Genomic DNA, 22,414 nt, shown 5'->3' with positions numbered 1-22,414 from the left:
TCCCTGCAGGTTTATTTACCCTCTCTTTTACCTCAGCCTAATTTTCATTTTTAAATAAGATCATTGGTATATATGTCATTGACATATACCAATTGTCCTGTAGAGTGCCAAATTGCACTACTCCTCCTTCCACAGGGAGTTCATCTTCACAGCAGCTCTCATAGAAAAATGTTACAGTCCTGTACCCTTTATAAAATATCATTTGTCAACATATCAGCTGATGGTGTTCCCAAATTGGCACATTGCACTTATGGAAAGCTCTGAATGAAACCTGCAAAATGCTTGTACAAGTCCCTTTTGACTTTAGGCACAGCCTGAATCTGGAAAGTCTATGGAACATTTAAGAAAGAATTAGAAATTTCCCTTTAAAAAACAATTTATGCTGACATTAATGTCACTTTATTTAAAAAGTGATGCCACAGGTTAGATTATTTGGCTTCCTTAATAGTTAGCCCTAGCAGAGCTATCCCTCATTTTATCAGCTCATGGAAGGCAATGATGTTGCCTGGGGATTGCAAATTTTGTTGTCAATGATGGACCTGGGGCACCAAACTGAACTGCACCTTGTGCTGTATTAACACGTTGGGTCCTGACCTCAACGATCTTCATCCACGCCCATCCATCAGAGCAGTAATCCTGTATTAAATATGAAATATGTGAAGAGATTTTCCTACCTTCATCCAATACTGACTCTACTACCAGGTCAGTTGATGCATTGCATCACCTGTTATATCCAACATCAACCACCACACCTGCCCTTTCTTTTCTTGCACTACCCTAAAAAATATCTAAAATTTATCGTTCCAGAAGAATGATAAATGCCCACATTCCATGAAAATGCTTATAAGCCATGACTTCCAACACTAGCATGTGCTATGATCACCTGAAAGATAAAAGCAATCATTACTTTGCAAAGTGGATTGCAATGCCTATATACATATCTACAGCCTAAACTGCTTTGTAAATCATACCTTCCACAACACAAACACAGCCACCCTTCCAACTCTCCTCCTGTCAGATGCTGCCTGATCCAAAACTGTATCGTCCTGTGGGGACCCCAATGCCTGATACAGCTGTATGTCTTCCAGCACTGTTTAATTTTCCAAATCTTCCCCTCATAGTGGATTTGTCTCCTCTGACATATTTTTTCCTTCAGCTGACTGTACCATGACTCAAACAACATGAAGAGAAAGGTAAAACACAGCTGAGTGTGTGATAAAATTCAGGCTGGGTTGACAAGGAACTCATTGTCAGGGATGAAGAAAGGTCAGGCAGTAGTAGCAAACTGCCTGGATCCCTGCATTGTTAATTTTTAGCATTTCTAATATACACTATGTATGATACTTCTGTCTTCACCTGTACTGTTTTTCTGGGATAAAACTGTGCTGTCTCTCAAAAGCTTTTGCTTTTAGCCACGTTTGGAGCAGATATAAAGCTTATGTGCTCATGCTGTGTGTTCAGCCTGTTGCTTGACATCCTTTCAACCCACAAGCTAATTTCAGATATAATTGGCCATAAGGATGAAGTTTTAAAAAGTAAAATAAATCCAGTAAGAAAAAATGAAGATCAGACAGAGACAGGGAAGGAAAGAGAATGAAGAATTCTGGAATGTTTCACACTGGGATGCCAGAGCATTGACATGGATGATGGTGAAAAATCTCCTAATACACGTGTTCTACCTGTACATGGAAAAAATTTAACCTTGAGCTCATGATTTTTTATTGTGGGTCGATCACAAAACATATGCTATATGGAAGCAGAATTTGAGAGCTCCAGGACTCACAGATTTCAAAATAGGTATCCATAGTACAGCTTTATTTGTAAAAAGTATTTTTTCTTGATTGCTTGGTGGAAACCAAAGAAAGTTATTTCAGCTTTTATTTTTATTTATTTATTTATTGCACGTGTGCAAACAAGTGTGCTGAGGCAAATCCTAGTATATCACCTGGACAAAAGGGGAAACTTTCTCCCCATGATGACAATCAGGCAGTGGGACAGGCTGCCCAGCAGTGCTGTGCAGTCCATGTCCTTGCAGATTTCGAAAACCCTTGGATAAAGCTCTGAGCAGACTGTTTTTAGCTGGAGTTCGGACATCATGAGGTCCTTTCCAACCTGAATTTTCTGGTGATTCTATGATCGCTTTGTACATAAACCAAGTAGATTTTTTTTTTTTTATTTTTTCTGGTTTTGTGAGCTGTTGCAAGGATCTCAAACTTCTGCTACTTGTTTAACCATAATGTATAGAAATGATAACCTAGTGAATAAGCACAATAAATACTGAAATTAAATTTCAGCACAATGTATTGTTATTTTTTACCCTTGTTTTTAAACACTTTGCACTTAAAGGAGATAAGGGGCTTAAAGGAAGAGTCTGTGCAATTTATTACATATTATGACTTGTAATCTTGCATGTTATATGCTTTATGTAAAGCAATATGCCGTCGTTAGGTTTAAAAATGTTTTGTAAAGCCTGTGTGGCATTATTGTTTGTCTGCACTTACCTCACACTCTCTGAAAAGATAAATTATAAACCCAAAGGCTCATAGCTTCAGTATAATTTTGAGTGTGTGCATCAAAGAAACATTGGGATCCTGGAAACAGACTATTTCTCTATCTGCTTTCATCTGCGATGCTAGAGAAAGCATTTGTGTCAAGGGAAACTGCTGAAAGACCCAAAGCTGAAGGGTGATGCCTCAATTCTGACTAAATTTAAGGAACTAAACTCCCTTGGATAGATCCTCCAACTGCACTCTGGTGAATGGCCAACTGTCTCTCAGCCAGACACCAGCACATCTACATTCTGTCCAAAAACTTGAAAACTGGAATATGAAATTCACATAGTCTGGCTCTCCAGGGAAGCTGAGTACTTCTGTTTCCAGACTATGTAATCTTTGGTACAACACACAGCACAGTGGTTGCTGCAGCTGATTGCCAGACCATTGCAAAGGGCTGTCACAGGGAAACCATTTGTCAAGATACACATTATTTTGCAGAATTCTTAATGAATGAATTTTAAAATTAAAGTATTGAATAATTGCTTACCCATGAGGTATTTTGCTGAGGACATAATATGCCGTATATGAATGCTGATACACCTGCAAAATGAAATTAAGAAACAAAACAGAAAAAAAAAAGATTAGTAGTTGTCACCTGCATTAATAGGGATCTTTCTCTGAATAAATAAATAAATATGTAAAATCTAGTATTTATAGCTAGGGAGCTGTAATAAGTACTTCAAAATCTGTAGTAGAAAAAAAAAAAAAAAACAAAACACACACACACAAAAATAAATAAAAAAGAAAAACACAATACATGGATTCACCTAGCACTGTTGTGTGTGCTTTTCATCTTGCACTTTATTACAGTTTGCCAAATCGTATACATCCAGATGCTCAGTGTCGTTACCATGACTACCAGGTCTTTGATTAAATTGGGGGCACATGCTGTCCACACGGGCTAAATATAGAACAATCATTAATGAGGACACCTTGGTCAGCTAGAGACATTCTCCATCATTATAACTAGACACAACAGGGATATAACACATATTTCTCTGCTTTATTCCTGCATAAATAAAAAGGGAGTGACACTACGTGATCTCAGAGTGGGTTGTAAGACCCATGTCAGCTAGCAAATGAAACCTGATTGACTTCAGGCATAAAGCTGACCTCACATTTGTTTGACCTGTTAAGTTGCTAAGTTGCATCTTCATATCAATTTGCAGTCTTTGGGCCCTGGGGAGGAGCTTGTCAGCTTGTATGGCAGGTCATCTCAGTAGGAAGACTTTATGACATTTTCTAAGTAGTAAATAATAATAATACTGGTGTCAAGGTCAGTGATTTAAGAATTAGTGGACAATTTTCCTCTAGTGACAATGCATTCCCTAATAGGGATCTGTGGTTGTCCAAGGTAAGAAATGCTGAGCAACACAAAAAGCTAGACAGTAGTGTGAAAGTCTAAATAAGAACAAATTTGTATAAATATATGCCTGTATAAATACACAGGCACCCACTTTTGCAATTATGCCCCATTACAATATACATATATAGAGGTATATGAAAATCATTCCTTTGGACACTTGTTTCAAATTTTAATTCTCCTTGCCTCCAGTAGCTCTCAAAAAGCATTCTGTCCCAGAGAACAAAAGGAAAAATTTTCTTGAATACTTGCTTCACAAATCAAGTTTGTCTGATAATGATTTTTTCCCCCACTAGGTACTTTTTTTTTTTTTTTTTAATGCTTAGAAACCATGTCCTCCATGGCACTGCGAGCTTCAGCAGAGACCATCCCAGATCCCAGGCACACTGATAGCATCAAAGACAAGTAAGCATGGCTTCCTGCAAGTCACTCTCGTGGGCAAGCCTGCACAGTGGTTTCTAAGATGCTCCCATCTTTTTGGGGCTTAGTAGAGAGGCAAAGAAACATGAGAACATGAGGTACATCATCTTGTAGATATCAAAACAAACTTCTCTGTTACAGTTTGAATCCAAACACTAAATCTTTACATTACTGAAAAAACTCCCTGGGGGAAAAAAAATAAAAAAATAAAAATCTACAACTAGAATATAGAGGTGAAAACAATGGTTTTCTCCTTATGAAATGCAGAGAGGGAATGGCATATGGATGTGAAATCCCTCCTTTCTGCAATTCATTCATCTTCTTGCAAGGATATCACCAGGTTGTACCCCAAAATCATACCCCTTTTGAGGCACACAGGTACATAAATCTCCCCTGACAAGGTCAATCTCTGTGGTGTATTATGCCAGGGAAGGTCTAGTAGCACAAACAAATTCTTTTCAAGATAGCATTTATTTTAGTACAAATCCTTTTCAGCTTCACCTGTTACAGATGACATCAAATAAATTAGTTATCTCATCTACCCCCAATCACACCAAAACTCCAAAGAGCTCTTGAAGCTTAAAATACTGAAAATGCAGACCTTGCTGAAGCCCATGGCCTTACTTTTTATTCAAGCATTGTTGAGGTTCCTAAACTGCTAAAATTCTTTAAAGAGAATGTAGTAGAGGACTACTTTTGTCTACAGAGCTGGAAAACCATACATGGCCATATAGTGAAATACTTATGTATTTAACAAGCAGTTTTGTTAAGCCCGAAGTAGTTTTATAAGTATGGAAAGACAGTTTTGTGCTCACTGGTTTCCTAATATTTAATAAATACTAATAAATGCTAATAAATACTGAGCAACTTTTGTCTTCAAGTATCCTGGCACTAAGATATAGAAAATGATGTAAATATAAAAAATGTGAACTACACAAAGATTGGCCTTCAAGGTAACAATTCATTGTATAGTCTCTTAGCAGAGGCACATATCAGCCAATCAGCCCCCAGAATAAGTATGAACAGAGGGAAGCATCAAGGGCTTCAGGACAAGATGTAGAAATGTGGAAAGCTGAAGGGAAAAGGAACAGCCTGAGAAATACATCTGCTGGTGTTCCCACTTGAGATACAGAGTCCCTGTAGTCATACTGGAGAGTTCAGAGCTGTCTTACAGCCACTAACGGAGACTGATGTAAATATTTATTTATTTATGAATTTATTTATTTATTTGGAGAGAGAGTTTAGGAGTGTGTGTGGGGAAAAAAAAAAAATAGATCTGTAGGAGTTTTAGAGAACTTCTTTACTTTCTGAACATTACTTGTTATACTGTCTTGGGTCTTGGGCAAACTCTAAACTTTCTCACATTAGCTGTGCCTGTAGGTTGTAGACTTCAAAGGCTTGTAGCTTGCAGAGTTCATTCACTGGAGCAATCTTTCCTCTTTTAAAGATTTATTATTTTAGTTCTTTAGCACAACACCCCATGCAGATCAAAAATCCTTCTCATCCTCACTATTTCAAACATGTTTGGAAAACAAACTGTGACCAACCCCCCTACTCAGATAGGGACCCAGAAGAAACACCATTTAATGCCTTCCTGAGAACTGAAATGGCTGATTTCCTCTTAGATATGGAAAAAAAAAAAAAAAAAAAAAAAAACACACACACACAAAAAAAAAAAAAAACACAAAAAAAAAACCAACAAAAAAAAACCATGAAATTATTTTAAATTTTTGAGATAAAGGCTATGTTTGCTTAATATATCAGCTGAAAAACTGAGTCAAATTCAATTGTTTACCTGTCATTAGGAAAACTGCACATCAAGGAAAAGTGTAGAAAAGAGATCACCATTCTTCTGACACCCAAGGTGTCAGAGACTGGACAGTTCTTAAAGGTTCATATTCATTTCATGTAGCCTCTCTGATTTTATTTTCTTCAACAAAAATAACAGTGTTAACTCTCTGCATTCCTCCTATCTATCCGAGGGGTGTAGTAAGAGTTTATTGCACTGATTTGATGTTCTTAACCCTAATTTTTGGCTGCATATTAGAGGCACACACCTCCTCTCAGAAAAGAGATGCTTTCAAAGGTAGCAGTTTTTGGCATTGTTTTCATCTGTAAAACCTTGCTTGCCAAGTCTTCCTGCCAACATAGGTCAGAACAGATTTAAGACTGTTCTGAAGGGTTTTAGGTATGACCAAAACCAGGTCACAAAAACTTCCATGCCAGCTGTAATCAATGAGTGTTGTAAAAGTCATTATACTAAAACCACTGTGCCAGAAGCACTGTCCCACTGGGTCTCTTATCCCAGGTCACAGCACAGATCTTGCTTACTTTTAATCTATGTTATTTGCTGCAACCTGTGCCTGGCTTTGCTGAAGTCACAAAGGAGCAGAAATATACATAGCTATCTCTTCGCCCAAGTCTTGTAAAGGCAATTCTCTCTCTCAAATTCAGAAAAACACAGGGCTAACTATGTATGACAATACTTTGCTGTGAAGCCACTGACCTTGTTTTATGTAATCAACAAAGAAACCTGGACCTGACCATATGACAACAGGACTGCAAACCTTGCAGCATGTGTTGCAGTAAAGCAGTGTCTCCTTCCTTGCCACCAAATTCCAAAACAGCAAGTCAATTTTGATTCTTACAAGCTACAGATATTAATTGGAAAAAGCAATTTCTGTTCCCCATCAGAGCAAAATGTGGTGTGGATGGTAGTGCAATTTTTCCTTGAAAGCCCTTATATGATCTCCAAAGACACAGATCCTAGTGCAGCAGGGCTTATTAAACAGAAAGTGTATGTTATTGAAAAATGGAATGGATTCGGACTCATTTATTCATTGTGATTATTCATATACTTTAAATTAGAATGCATAGCTCTTGTTCATGCCTCCAGACAACTGCAGCAGTACTTGACATAAGTCCAAAAAGACAGGCAGGCTCCTTGTGACCTCCCCACATCTCACTGGGTTTGTCACAGGGGCACAACCTGGACACAACAGAACCTTCACCCACATTAACTCCTTATTAAAAGTATAAAATTTTCATCATTATTTTCAGCTTGGCACTGCCTGTGCAACTGAAAAAAAATTAGGAAAATGTTTTGTATGGAAATTAGGAATTTTTTTAGAAGGAAATTTGGAAATAGTTTCCATCATATGGCTGTGATGAAAATGATATGATATCTGCTGAGGTTATAGCACTACCATCAGAGAAAAAAAAAAAAAAAAAAAGAAAAGGAAGAGTTTAGAGAGTTTAGTTTACAGTTCCATCTTCTGTGCCAGTTTCTGTCACACTTCATGGGCTGATACCCTGCTAGCAACTGAAGTAATCTGCATTCATCAAATGGCTTCCCTTAATGTCTGTATGACAAGGTGCTGAATCAATGGAAACAATGCACATGCAGGCAGTAAAAACTTTATTTTAGGATGTTTAGAAGAAAATTCCCCAACCCAGCTCAATCTTCTCATCAGCCAATAGGCTGTTCAATCAAAAAGCTAATTTAGTGTCTTATCTCTCAGTGTATTGAACAGTTTGCTGATCTGAGATTAAACACAAATGGACTGTCTGCCATGACTCCCCGATTATTACTTACTTGATAAATACAGGAATAAAACATCTTTTGTGTCCATTTTCTAAATGACTCCATAGAGCCATCTGGTCCTTCATGCTGCGTTATTACTTAGATTAAATTATTACCTAGAAAACTCACAAATAATCCCATAAAATGTAGAGCTTGAAAAGGAACAGCCATAGAGTAAGTTAAAATTGTAAGATGCATTATAAAGCAGTTTGAATGGCTTAATACATAATATCTACTATTTTGTGTGTTCTTCATATTCAGTAATCAGATATTACATCCAAAAAGTCACCCCAGCATCCCCAAACAAAAATGATCATTCCAAATGGTCATCAAAAAAACCCTGTATAGTAGTTGGCTGATGTGTGAGAACAGCAAGAAAGTATTTTAATATAATTAATCATAAAGCCCTCAGTAGTTATCTGGGTAAAAGGAACCATTTTTTTATTCTGTAACAATAAAGTATATCTCCAAATAGTCAATCCCCTCAGGTTTCTTTAACAGACCCAAATTATCTTTATAATATATTCCTTTTCATGCACTACAGTAAGATAGCAAAAATAAAGTGCAAGTGGCTGGTGAAACAGGAACTGCCAGATCCATTAAAAGAGTTTCCCACTTTTTGTACAGAAAAATGTTTTCTGTACAGAGATTTTGTAGTCCATTTTCCTACTTGTGCTATGAGCAGACAACCCCCCAAATACACATATGGAAGTCCAATTGAATGATCACAAACATGTGACATAATTACATGCTACACCTTTTATATTGGTCTTGGCACCCCATAAAACTGTAATTCATGCTGTGAAGTAAAATATGCAGGTAAAGGAAGAATTATTCCTTAATATCTGTGATGTTTCACCATGTTCTGAAGGTGACAAATTAAGAGGGAAAAGAGAATAAAGTGATGGCAGAATGCGGGAGGGTTGCAGGTCTATGCTGGAAGCAACATGAGTGCTTGGTACCCCATTTTCTAATGATGGCATGAACAGGGGACAAAAAAAAAAATGTTCAGCGGGAAAACCACAAGCAAAGGTTAGCTACAGGTTGCATTTCTTTCTACTAAATGCACGTACTGTGCTCAGTAAAGGATAACCCACAGTCAGAGCTACACTGTCACACTGATTTTTCTATCAGTCTTTCATCAACGAGAAAATACTGTGTTGTTTTTCCAGGGTAATAGATGTCATCCATATAAATTTTCCATTAGAGACAAGGATAATTGTCCGACTAAAAATATTGCATTGCCATACTTTGTTATGGTATTCTGTGGAGAATCAAAGCAGGTCACTGTACCTGCTTGGAGAATTTTCTGTATTTTTGATGAAAGTTAACATCAAAGACTAAATGTGAGTCATCATTTGCCTTCATCAAAATTCCTCATGATGCTATCAGTTTTGTTGAGTCTGTACAACCTGAAAACATATGAACCATTCTGTTCAATTGAGAAGAAATCCTTCATTTCCCATAGTAGTTTGAACTGACCCTCCAAAAAGGATGAAAAAAAACAGTCCTGTAGCTGAACACTAACTTCTTGGTAATGTTTTGTCCAACTTCTCATCTTTCAGACATATGTTTAGGTGAAATTACATTTTTTCTTGATTCTCCTACATATTTGTGATTTAGAGCACAAGCAGATACCTCTCTTTGAGGCATATTTTGTGGGCAATTAGGTAATGGTCTTCCATTTATTTATTTTCAGTTTGTGGAGACAGGTTGGCCATATATATTCTCCCCAGCCCCATATTCTAGCAAAGTATTACCACCATTTATTCTTAATAGGCACTCCATAGTAACCAACCTGGAATTAGACTCTCTGAAAAACCATATCTATTTCTTTTGTATCACTGTAATGAAAAAAAAAAAAAAAAAAGGAAGGAGAAAAAAATCCATACCAGTATTTTGTACCCTAAGCTTGATTGTTTGTAAGAACCAACCAAATCAATAAAGCCATATAATTTGAAGTCTTTTCAACATTCTCACCTTTCAAATTCATTGTGATACTGACCTGTTTTGTTTTCATCTGAGGCAGCAAACTCTCTTTTGTCTCTACATTGTATTATCCTTTTATACGTTATGCCTTCCCAAGTAATGTACCTCTAATGCAGTCTCATGCCGTGTACCAGCTTGTTACTGCAGCCTTCCGAGGAGCACTGCCCATTTCTCTTTGTGCCTCTAATAAATTAGGAAAACTATAATGAAATGCTATCATCGAGTATTCCCTGTGCATCATTTCAGCTGGCAGCCAAACAACCCCCAGCTGTTCCCAAACACCCAATTTAGGATGCTCTTACCACAGCCAGATGATCAGCCCCACAAGCAATGTGGTTGCAGCCTTGGGCAGTGTGCATTAGTAGTGCTGTGCCATGCTGGGGTAGTCTGGTAAGTTCAGGAAAGGGCAAAGATGGGGAAAATAGTTTTAGGCAGGAAGGGCAATTAGAACAAGGGGTCTCAGGGATTAATCAAGATGCAGAGCATTTGGCAACTGGTTGCCTTTGTTATAATTGTCTCTGTGTTCCACAGGAACCAACTTAAATTAACATTTAGGCAAAAGAATCAAGATCTATACCTGGGGATTGCATGTGTTTTTACTGAGAGAAGGGAATAAACCCTTTATTTTGGAAAGGAAAGGATCCCAACACATCAGCCAAAGAATTCGCCATACTTGTTCCTGGGCAAAATGATGCAGGTAACATGAAGCAACCAATGTCTCAGGGAGACCTAATGGGTCAGCGTCTCATATAACTCATTTCAGTTATATCAGTGCGAATAAAGGACTCCTCCACTGCTACCCAATGTCATATAAAATCAAGGACAAGAAATTGAGTATCTCCTGAACTGGGAAGAAATTTTAGCAATTGCTTTGGAAGAAGAGAATGAAATGGTCTGTACAAGGGATGGAGAGTGGGAGAACAGAAGAAAAATCTTTACATGACTTTGTTTTCTAAATCTTTCAACAATTCAATCCATTTGCTCTGAAATGAAAATTAAATCATTGCAATATGAGCCTGAAGGAGCCTGAGGCTATAAGTTCGTCCTTGGTGTGCAGAGGACGATCAGAGCAGCTCTCCAGTCAGGCGGTGCTGTGAATGGCCAGCCCTCCTGTCACCCATGCTGGAGAGGCTTCCTTGGAGCAGAATCAATCTCGCAACAAGGTGACATTGGGAAAGGATGGCATATTCATGCCATAGGGTCTTGCTTTTTAGAAACATTTGTAACACAAACTCAAGCTATTTGTAATAGGGTCATATGCTGAAGGCAACAAGCTCAGTTAATATGTAAATCTCTCCCACAAATATACCGCGGGGTGTGTGGGCATTAGAAGCTGATTTTCTAGTTACCATTCCAAAGGTCTCTGAACCAGCTAAACCAAAGAATTACTCCTTTACAAATAATGTCACCTCTAGTTGGTAAGATAACCACAAATAAAGTGTGATGGCTGCATCCGATACAGTAGTAGATGGACTAGAGTGCTGTAAGGTAGTGCTGCTACTTCATTTTCAACAAACTGATTATTTATCTCAGTTGTTTCATGATAATAATTCTTTATTAAAAGATATGTTTCCAAATTACACGTTTGAGAGCCTTATTCTACTGATGATGTCAAAAGAGAAATTTGATGCCAGTGTTAGGATTTATGCCTTTGTGACATGGTGGAGGTAAAGCGGATGTTCTTTTTGTTACAAATGCAGCTCCAGAATCAACTTAGGCTACAGGTATTAACATACAGCTCATGTGCCAGATCTTGCCCCTAGGAGAACGTTAATCCAATCTGCCAACTGCTGCTGCACTCTAATACAGCTCTGCCCTGCCAAGCAATTACAAAAGCCTCCTTTTGCTCCCGAGCCACCTGTCCCTCACAGCACTCCACTGGCACCAGCAGCATGAGCAAGCACTTGCAGTCACTGGCTTAAAGGACGACTGTTCTGGTTTTTAATCGTAAATAAAATGGCAGCTACAAAGCACTCTGAAGCTTTTTTTTTTTTTTTTTTTTTTTTTTTCTTTGCACCAGCATTTGTGCACTCATTGCTACTCTGTCCCAGGTTACTGGGGAGCATCTGCAATCAATTTATTAAGAACCATGAGTAAGGGTTGAATAATGAGCTCATTATGTTACTGATCTTTTATTTTTTAGACTTCTGTTGGTATTCACATCACATAGTATAAGCTCCCAGGTTCCCCTCCTGCTCTACAGTAACCTTAGTATAAGAGTGGATGCAAATTCTCCAAACACTGCACTTGCCTATTTTGAAGTCCCATTGAGAAACTTGAGGGTAAAATTATTGAGTACAAAGTTAATGTTGTGATTCTGACGTACCCTACAATATATCCAAGGAAAAGGTAAAATCAATAAAAACAATAACAACAAAAAAACAGACACTAATAACTTTTTATTATTACCTAATAACTATGAATACAAAAGTAGCTGTACTGGGTCAGACCCAGAGTCCATCCAGCTCACCATCGTGGCTCTGACAGTAGCCCAATGCAGATTCAGAAGGAAGACTAGAGGTAGCATAGATATAGTCATCCCTCCCCGAAGCACTCCCAGGCTCTTGCAGTTTGCAGCTTGGAGCTGCTGCCTTCACACCTGCCTTCCTTGACGGATGTCTCTGCAATTGATTTCTCCAGTCATTCTTTACATTTACTATTTTTGCATCTACAATGTCATGTATCATAAAATAAAAGAATTATAGAATCATTAAGGTTGGAAAAGACCACCAAGATCATCTTCCAACCTTCATCACTCTTCATCACTCGTCCAACCATCCCCCTACCACCAACATCACCCACTAAACCAAGTCCCTATGCACCATGTAGCAACACCCCTTTCCCAGACAATGGTCTTGAAAGCATGCATGGGGTATGATTCCTCTGATCAGCCCTTGGTGTCCATTTCAGCCTCAGATCCGCACCTTAGAGAACCCTGGTTACAAATGCAGCCCAGGGAAGCAAATACAGATGAGGAGTTTGCGTTGTTCACATCTATATTCCCTCGATTGACTCTCACCTTGGTTGACTTTGAAAGTATAAATCAGAGGGCTAAAGGACAGCACGAGAAATCAATGCTTAATAATCAATGCTTATAATGAAGCATTAGATACTGTCTTCTTTAAATGAAATATTTCTTGAGCTGGGCAGGCTGACTGTGGGGGGATTCTAAAATCCTCCTTTCTGTGGTGTTTACAACTCAAATGGTGCAGCTTTGTAGCAATTACATGAGAACCAAGCCGTGAAAATGGGCTGAATGTTTAGTATATCTAATTAATTTATTCATTTTTAAATAATTCACTTTAGCAGCAGAAATCAGCTATAGAACTACAGCATATGTTCTTTCTATTAAAATTTACCCTTAGCATACCAAAATTGCTTTTTTACTATAGCAGTTCTGAGGGTGTATACTACAAAGAGGCTAGCACTGTCACTGAAATCTTTTGTGATGTTCATAGGCTCAGGGCAGTCTTAGAATACTCAAAGAAAGGAATCCAAGACAGGAAAGATGAGACCTTCAAAAGGAGCTAGAGAGTAGAAGTGAAAGAGCATGGAAGTGGATGTGAAAGTAGAATGAAAGCCTTCAGATATATGCCAAGCACCTTGCTCCCAAAATGTTCTCTGTTCAGGGAAAGATTCCTTTTCCAGTTCCACATGATATAAAAAGACCCTGAGCTGTATCTTGATGCATGTGTGGATCTAATTCATTGGAGGCAACATTTCTATTTTCTGAGATAAGGAAATTATCAAGTGAAATCACAAAAGAGACCTCTAACAGCAGGGCATTTTATGTGTCGTCCTTGGGCCTCTGCAGACATCTTCTGAGGGTCTGAGGGATCAATGGACGGTGGTGATGGTGGGCATCTCTTCGAAAAGTGAGGGGAAAGCAAACCAGGCAGGAAGAAACACAGAGCATGCCCCATCCCGTTCATGCTGCACATCCCTTCACAGCAATACTGATACTCTTCCACACTTACACACCAAAATCTGAAGACTTTTGACTTTAAAGACTTGAATAATGCCCTAGGATTCATTTCCCTTTCTAAGAAAGTGTAAGGTTGTGGTTTTCCTTTTTTTTTTTCTTTTTTTTTTTTTTTTTTTTTTTTTTTCCTGTACAGAATAGAAGAAAATTGAATAGAAGATCCCAGTTTCAAATCTGGGTCGTTAGCTGCCCAAGGATAATTATTGGTTTTAACATAGTCCTGAAACAAAAACAAAAACAGAATTCTTCAGGCAGCTAAAGAGATAAAAGGCACTTGGTCAGGGGAAACACAGAGCCACACACTCCCTGGATTGAGGCATGTAACAGCTAAAAAGAACATTTGAATCAGAAGATTTGCATTTCTGAGTATGGGAACTTCATTGGGGTGCTCTGCATAGAAAGATTTGGTTTTCCAGAAGAGGGCACTAAATATATTTTCTTCATATTCTAGTGAGTTAAAATAAATAAATAAATAAGAGAGTCGAAATCAGAAGAATTAGATTATAAACTGCTGCAGGCAGGGACTGTTTCCTCTGCTTCTGCATAGGCACAAGAATTAAATCTTTTCTGATTTTTTTTTCAAATGTTCTTTGAATCAGTGCCATATTCCTATATTGCATCCTATTCTTAACATATTTCCTTCTTTAGCATTTTAAAACAGCTGTCTATACTTATTATATTGCAACATAAAATGTGATTTTCATTGTTTCTGAAAAATTAGGAGGCAAAATTACACCAGAAGTAGGAACTCAGCGATCATGTAATTCTGAAGCTCCTGTGGGTTGAACGGAATCTATTTTTTTTACTAAGTTCTTATATATATATATGTATATATAAATATATATATAATTTACTTTTATTTTATTTTCCCTGTAATTTCTACATAGCTGCATTTATTTAATTCCTGTTAAAGCAAGGAAGGTTCTCCTGATTTTTGACTATCTAGGACACCTTGCACAATTACCTTACATATGTTTTATTCAAAAATAAATTTCAGGACTTTTTTTTAAAGATGTTTTGTGATTTTTGTTAGAATGTTAATCTCTACCAGTCTGTCTGTTAAAGTTAGATCATCTATACTTTCAGAAAAGGAAGTAGCATGAAAAATGTAATATTATCCAAGAAAAAAAAAGAAAGTTGTTTTTGTATCATAGTGTTTTGCCTCGAGTCTTTTTATTTTCTCTTCTCTGTTTGATGAAAATCTCATTTGCTAAAGAAAATATTTACAGAGGAAGACTGCTGATAGCTGATACAGATACATAATATACCTATGCCCTCTTGCATGACAGGCTAATTATTTCTGACTTTCGATATTACTCTACTCTTCCCTGGAACTGTGGATTTGCTTTTCTGTTCACTGATGTATATCTATGTCTGTGGATAAATGTAGGACACAGTTTGTTGGCCTCTGCTACGTGACCAAGACTGTCTGGCTTAGTTTGAAGTATTATTTTCTACTCAGTCACATCTGTACAATTTGTATTGAAGTCTCCCATCACAAACCATGAGGCTTAAAATTTAGTCCTAGCTCAATTTATGGATATTGTTAGAAGAGCAGCAAGAGTTTAATCCTTTGTTTTTAGTAGAAAAAAAGTTAGAGCTCTAATTACAGGTATGGCAGAGTAGCTGAAGTCAGCATACTCAAGTTTTAGTGCTCTCCATTTCTTGCAGTTAGTATATTGTTCCAATAGTCACATTAAACAATGGTGTCTAGAATAGAGACACAGTAAGAAAATGAGATTTAGTTCATTTTTACTGAACCCCTGCTATACAGGTAGTATGCATTAGCAAAACTGGAATTTGGGTCTGGGAATTGTACCTGTTGAGCAGATCTTTGCCTGTAATTTATGGCAAACACTTTGTATCGTGTTTTATGAAAGCATTTAGATGATCATTTCATATGCACTTTTCTGATGAAAATATCCTTCAATAATGGGGAACAACACAGCTAAAAAATTGGGATCCTAATGCAGCTTAGTTGTGTACTCCAGGAAAGGGCTGCAAGGCCACAAGTAACTGTAATGGCTACCCACAATAATTGCAGGGTCCCCACCAAGACCTTCAATGTTTAGACGATTCTGCTTCTCCAACACTTGCTGAAGAGATGATGCTGTGGTGAGCACCCAGGCCTACATTGAAGCGGTGAAAATCGCCCCCCTCCCCCCCCCAGATAATAAGCACAGGAATCCTTCACCCACCCATTTTTTCTTTCACAGTTACAGTCTCCTAATTTAAACTGGGATACACTTACGCCGACTGTGCAAGGAAGTCAACTACAAAAATGTTCCTGCAGCTAATATATGAATGTCCAATCCCAATCTACCTATTTGTTTTAGCTGGATTTTTTTCTTTAATTAAACTAAGCCATGTCAAGGCAGAAGGATTGTTTTTAAGAGAAAAAATAATACATTTAGCCTACATAAAGGAGCAATTTTCTGTTGGAGGTTTGCAGGGATTTGTAACAAAACATGAAGCTCCTCCAAAATGTATTAAAAAAGGAATAGGTTTGACCTATTATTTCTCTGTGTTAGTCCTAAACTAGTGCTAACGTTACTAAAATGAAGTGTTTTAGTTAAAGGGTTAAACCTGCCACTAATAGGTGCTCTACTGTCCTATGCCTGCATCCAAAGATTTTTATTCCAAACACACCACATATGAGAAATTGGAAAGAGCGATCACCAGTGAGCAGTAAGAACAAATATTCCCGCCACCTGATAGCATGTTTACTCAATTAAAATGGCTATGCACCCTCCCATAGTGAGAATTTTTATTTTTTGAAGTGTGTGCATCAGAAAAAAAGATTCTTGATTGCAAGGGCTCTGCAGTCAAAGGCACAAATGAGGACACCTGAGCAGACACTGTTTGCGTAATTCTCTAATAGAGTTCTGAAAACCCATAAATCCCTCCAGAGTTGTGTGGCAAACTTCCCTGTCTCTTTCTGCCACAGTAGATATCAAATATTAATTAGGCTGAACCAATTACTGATACCAACATACTGCAGAACTCAGTACATTGCTATGTCTGACAGAGATACTGCTACTTCTGCCTGAACAGAGATGCAAACCTAGGAAAATCTCCCAGTTGCTCAGATTTGGTTTATTACCAGCTGTGGTTTATATAATCCAAGGTGACTGTGAAGAGTAGGTGCCCCAGGTTGCAGTTGCCTAGGTCTGATAGAGCCAAAAAGTGAATGAAAGTGGTCCTGAATCAACCTTCTCTGATGCCTTTGAAAATCTGCTTTTTTATCTTGTTGCTATTCAGCCCACATTCAAAATGCCAGATTAGTGAATTTATTCATGGTGGGTTTTAGATTTGAAAAGATAAGCAGTCTGTCACAAAAGTTATTTTAGAAAGACTGGATTCACAATTAAAAAGAAAAAAAAATCAAAACACATTCGCCTTTTAAATTAAATGATTGCCACTAGACTTCCTCAAATAATAGCAACTACTTCGGCTTCAAATACAAAGTAAACTATCACCCAGAAAATTAACCTCATCTATGTTCTTGGTACTTTCTTGTTAATACAATACTTCTGGACACACAAGCCTTAGCTTTTGTTATGTAAATGGAGCTGGAGCACTTCTTATCAGTATCACAAAAAACAGGATAAAAAGTATATTATTAAACAAGGATATTTACTCTGCTATTTTTGGCTATTCAAATAACGTGACTCAAAACAGGACCTAAGAATGTAAGGTGATTCAGAAAACAGAAGGACCTCACATTCACTCCTGGCTCCCCAGAATCAACTGGCTAACAACTCCTGTAGGCATGCTCATAAAAATTGTGCAATTTCAGAAGGTATGAGAATTGCACTGAAATATTAACTATTTGCTCAAAGGTACTAGGAATATTTATTATATAGGAAGCAATCAAAGATGTCATTTTAGGGAAATATACACAAGATTTACCAAATCATAATAGATTTGATGAGTCTATGTGGTTCAAGTGCTCCTCTTGAATATTCTATTGGTTTACAGCAAGAGCCAAAAATTAAACAAATCATTTAAATGTGTAACTTGATTTTATGGAACAAATATCCTCACTTTTCTCACTGTACTCAGTGCAAGCACTATAAATTATCATTGTTCCTGAAAACGAAGTTGTGTAGGAATACAAAATAGTAAATTTGAAATATATTTATTGCCGCAGAAAGAAAACAGGTTTATAAAAAACTATTTCTAACACTGGTAAATCTGTTTCAATTAAGTAATAAATATCATAGCTAAAATATTAGCAGTATTACTGATAATAACTATGACAGTGTCTAATTTTCAGAGGCATATTTATCATAATAATAGTGTTCACCTAGCTCAAAAGGATGTTATGAGAATTCATTAATATTTATACCCATTAGTGTTTTGGAGATAACAAGCGTTATATTATCTTAATTTTTACATGCCTAATTAAAGCAGTTATGAGGTTGTAATTGGAGCCACAAGCACAAAACCTGTTCATTCTAAATAACAACCAGACTTGGACAAACAGTAAAAAAAATACAACAACTATAATGATAGTCTGCTTTGGAAATATAACCCATTTCTAGTTCATTCTTGCTCTCAATACAATGTACAATGTTTGGAGTGGGCATTGCGAGGCTTCCTTGGTGCCACCTCTCCAGCTCCTCAGTTTCTCTCTCCAGACCCATACAAATTCCATAGACCAAGAAAAGGCCTTTTTAATGAAACAAAACTCAGTTGTTGCTTAACACCTGGTTAGGATTTTATGCTTCTAGCTCAGAAGCCACTGAGGTGCCTTTAGCTCAGGAGGGCCACAATGAACTTTCAAGCTCTCTGTCTGAAACATTAACCAAAACACACCACCAACAACCATTTGTAAAACATCGTGACATCTATGGCAACAGGCAGGATGGAAAGAAGTACTAAAGTCACCACAGAAACTACTTAAAAAAAAAAAAAAAAAAAAAAAGTACTTGGACCTCCTTTAATTACAATGATGATTAATTCTTTGCAGCTTTCAACATTATAAAAATTCATTAATTTAACTACAAAATAGGTAATAGGGTCTGTTGTATCAGCTATAAAAGTCTCTAAGCCCTAATTGTTGTTCAGAAGACTTAGCAGTTTGGTCCGTATTAATCAGCCAGGATTTCCTGTATGTAATTGCTCTTAACTAGCTCACACACAGTAATGAACTGGTAAATTGGAAAAGAAGAAACAAAGCTTTAAGAAGAATTGGACCACTTTATGTCCTCTCTTCCATTACAATGACAGCTATTCATAATAGAGGCAATTAAATATTCTCTATTTAACATCTAGCCACGTCACTCAAGAAAATCACTTTTCTTCTCATTTGCTTTCCTCTGCTTCTTCTATCACCATTACACAAACTCCTCTATTTGACTACCACAGCAATCTACCCAAGCCCATGGGGTTTTGTTTAATCCTTGTTATTGTAACCCCTCGACTCTTCAAGTGATAGAAAGTCAGCTGTGGCTGAACCCTGATTTGCCTAAGTTTTGGGGTTATTGAGGTCTGAGGGTGAGAGGTCTATATGCATGTTTCAGTGAAGGACAATAGGACAATATGAAATTGAAGTTTCCCTATAGGGTCATTTATCCCCCAGTTCTTTCCCAGAACTTCACCCTGTTTCACTTGCAGGCTGGAGCTTTTTTTTTCATGTGAGGAAATAAAAACAGGCAAACAACAGAAAAGTTACAAAAAATATTTTAAAGACAAAGAAGCCTGGCATCTTCCCTATGACCTTTCCAGAGGGGAAAAAACAAACAAACAAAAAACATAAACAACATATCTTCTGTGGTTAAGGTGGGAAAATCTCCCTATTAGCACAAGGCTTACACAGAATATTGCTGGCTGAAAGATTAAAGTTCTGGAAATACAAGCACTACAAAAATGAGTTTAGAAGGAAAGCTGGCAGCCTGACTGGCCATGCTGCACCCACAGCAGCCCCACAGCTGCCTGCCAGCCTTCATGGGAGAAATATATATAAGGAGCACACTTTAATTCATCATTCTCCAAGGTGATGAAGTGATACAACAGGAAAACACACATCAGTTGCCTCAATATCTTTGCAGAACGTATCTGCATGTTCAGGGCTGTATTATTGCAATGTGTGCATCAATGCCTTCACCCAGACCCAACACTGAGCAGAGATGTTCCTGTGCAAATAAACAGCAAAATGTTACCAGGAAGCCATTACTTCCAGAAAATTACTTTTTTTGTAGTGTTTTTCTTAAAAATAATTCCCCTCATTTTAGTGACATGCGATGCTTTTCTATTTTGATTTTTACTCCTAACAGGTATTAAGAATGGAGACTGAATATATTTACATTATAATTCAGATAAGTGATTACCTTATATGATATATATTAAGATACCATACACATATGTAAATGCAGCACAAATGTATTGTGGAAAAATAATGAAAACATTTATACACACAAACATTTAAAAGGTAGCACATTACACCTTTAAATGGCAAAAAATAAAGCAATGCATTCTGACACCTCTAAAAAAACATACACAATAGGTTCAAGAAATTTCTTTTTTGACAGTATGTGTAGAATTAAACTTTAATTCAAACATCCTTTGACAACTTATTTCCTGAAATTTCCTTTTGACTTTGATACAAGGACAACTGCCCAAGGCTTTGCTAATCAATTTCTTGCATTGCTGAAAACAGTGTAATTTGAATTTTGGCCAAAAATACAGTTTCAAAGATAGAAAATATGAAAAACTAACTAATGCTCAATTATTTGTAGCCACAGTCTGTACATCAAGGGAGAAGAGAGCTTAATATGTAATTTAGCAGTTATTGCAACTTTAATAGACAAAATGCTACCCAGCATGGCTTAAGGATGCAATACTCAGGAGTGAATCTTACTATCACTCTATTAGTATACTTTTTTTTTTTTTTTTTTTTTTTCAAAAACAAAGTTGATATGAACATAGATCTTAAAGAAAAGAATAATAATAAAAAAATGACTTTTTTTAAGTTTAGTTTTGTTTCAGAAAACCATTTCAGGAACTCTTGATATAATAATCTTATATATGAACCTTTGAGCAATCTGCAGTGCTCTCTTACACTGAATATGCATCTAGTCGTGTCCTGAAATATTCCCAGAGGTTCTATTTCCAGCTTGCCACCTTGGGTTTTCCTTTCTGGAGGAAGAGTTGGTGTGGGGAAAGTAGCAACAGGCAGCTGTGTGCTGCTCCTCTCCCCTCCTCCTTGGAACCTTCAGCACTACAAACCCCATGTTTTCCCTGTATCCCATAAACATGAATTTGAAAGCACTGAGATGTGGTGAGGGACATGTGGAAGAAATGCATCCAGCCCTTTCCATTCCCATCCTCCACCTCCTCCCCTGCCTGCCTCAGGCATTTCTCTGTATGTTAAGAGTGAAGTCTGGGCTGCAAAATCCCCAGTAGTGGAAAAAGGTTGAGGTATTTAGACTTAATTTAATATTTCCACATCCAACTCTTTCCAGAAATCTGCTAATCTTTGGGGAAGTGAAATTGCACCAGCAAGGATCTCCCAAACAAATGCCTTTATGAATTATCCCTAAAGTTTCCAACACAGTTTTATCTGACCTTTTTCTAGCAGCAGGCATGGTTCTCCTGACTTTTACACTGTGAGTCAGGAATAACTCCAAAGATGACAGTACAGAAATCAGATGAGCAACAGAGCCACAACCTCTCTTACCTCAAGGACCAAAAATTTCTCTTGGTTAGCAGCCCAAACTAGATTTATTGTATGGAAAAAGACTTGCAGTTGCTAGTAAATTAATTATTTTCATTTTGAGGAATTGGTGCAACCCTAAATTATGGAACAAAATGTATGGGGTTTATAGTTAATCCAAATAGTACAGCATAGCCATCATTCAAATTTTTCAGATCCTATACCAGCAGAATTTAAGAGAAAGTAAATATTATTCATGCCCAAGATCTGCTTCCCTTGTGTCTGGTTCTTTAGTCATTTAAAAATGACTGGTTACACTTTTCTCTTTTGAAGTTTGGTAAAAAAAATCACCCTAATCTAAAACTTAGAAGTAATCCAATGGTGATTTCTTACAAATGATTTATACCAAAACCTCTGAAGAAAAGGATTTATAATGAAAGTGATAGCTCAACCCTAACTGCAGCACTGGGAATAGTGACACCATAATTAATGTATTATTTCAGTTGTGGGAGACACTGACAGTTGCTTTTTGTTCTTGGGAAGAAATTTATAGTGTGACTGAAAAAGGCACCATGGAAAAAAAATTACACAGAAGAGGAATAGAAATCCTTGTAGCAAAGACATGTCCTTACATCCCCCTCCCAAAGCCTATAAAATTCTGTCAATGACACTGTTTCCTCTATGCTGTAATTTATACCTTTCTTCTCTACTAGATGGCAGTGTGACATGCTTTCAGAATATCCAAGTGAGGGGTTTTCTTTCTTTGTTTCATTGGAAGCAAATAATTTAAAATATTATCTTATTGGTATAGAACTGGAAAAAAAAGAAAAAGAAAAAGAAAAAGAAAAAGAAAAAGAAAAAG

General features: G+C 37.1%; 1 protein-coding gene and 1 long non-coding RNA gene across 5 annotated transcripts in view; one reads left to right on the top strand and one right to left on the bottom strand.

Annotated features, from left to right (window-relative positions):
• Positions 1–22,414, bottom strand: part of DPP6 (dipeptidyl peptidase like 6) — a 557,763-nt gene that overhangs the window by 117,998 nt on the left and 417,351 nt on the right. For all 4 annotated transcript variants that reach the window (XM_084509965.1, XM_084509967.1, XM_084509964.1 and 1 more), the window contains exon 6: positions 3,043–3,095. In XM_084509965.1, the coding sequence (XP_084366091.1) occupies positions 3,043–3,095 (53 nt within the window). The remainder of the gene's footprint in view (positions 1–3,042; positions 3,096–22,414) is intronic.
• On the top strand, positions 10,236–11,708 carry LOC311432765. The gene is made up of 2 exons (XR_014690301.1): positions 10,236–10,300; positions 10,442–11,708. It is a non-coding gene; the product is annotated as an uncharacterized lncRNA (long non-coding RNA).

Source organism: Aythya ferina (assembly GCF_964211825.1).
Source record: "Aythya ferina genome assembly, chromosome: 2".
NCBI classification, from domain to species: domain Eukaryota; kingdom Metazoa; phylum Chordata; class Aves; order Anseriformes; family Anatidae; genus Aythya; species Aythya ferina.
Note: the sequence above shows the minus strand (reverse complement) of the source record. Positions and strands in the feature narration are given on the sequence as shown.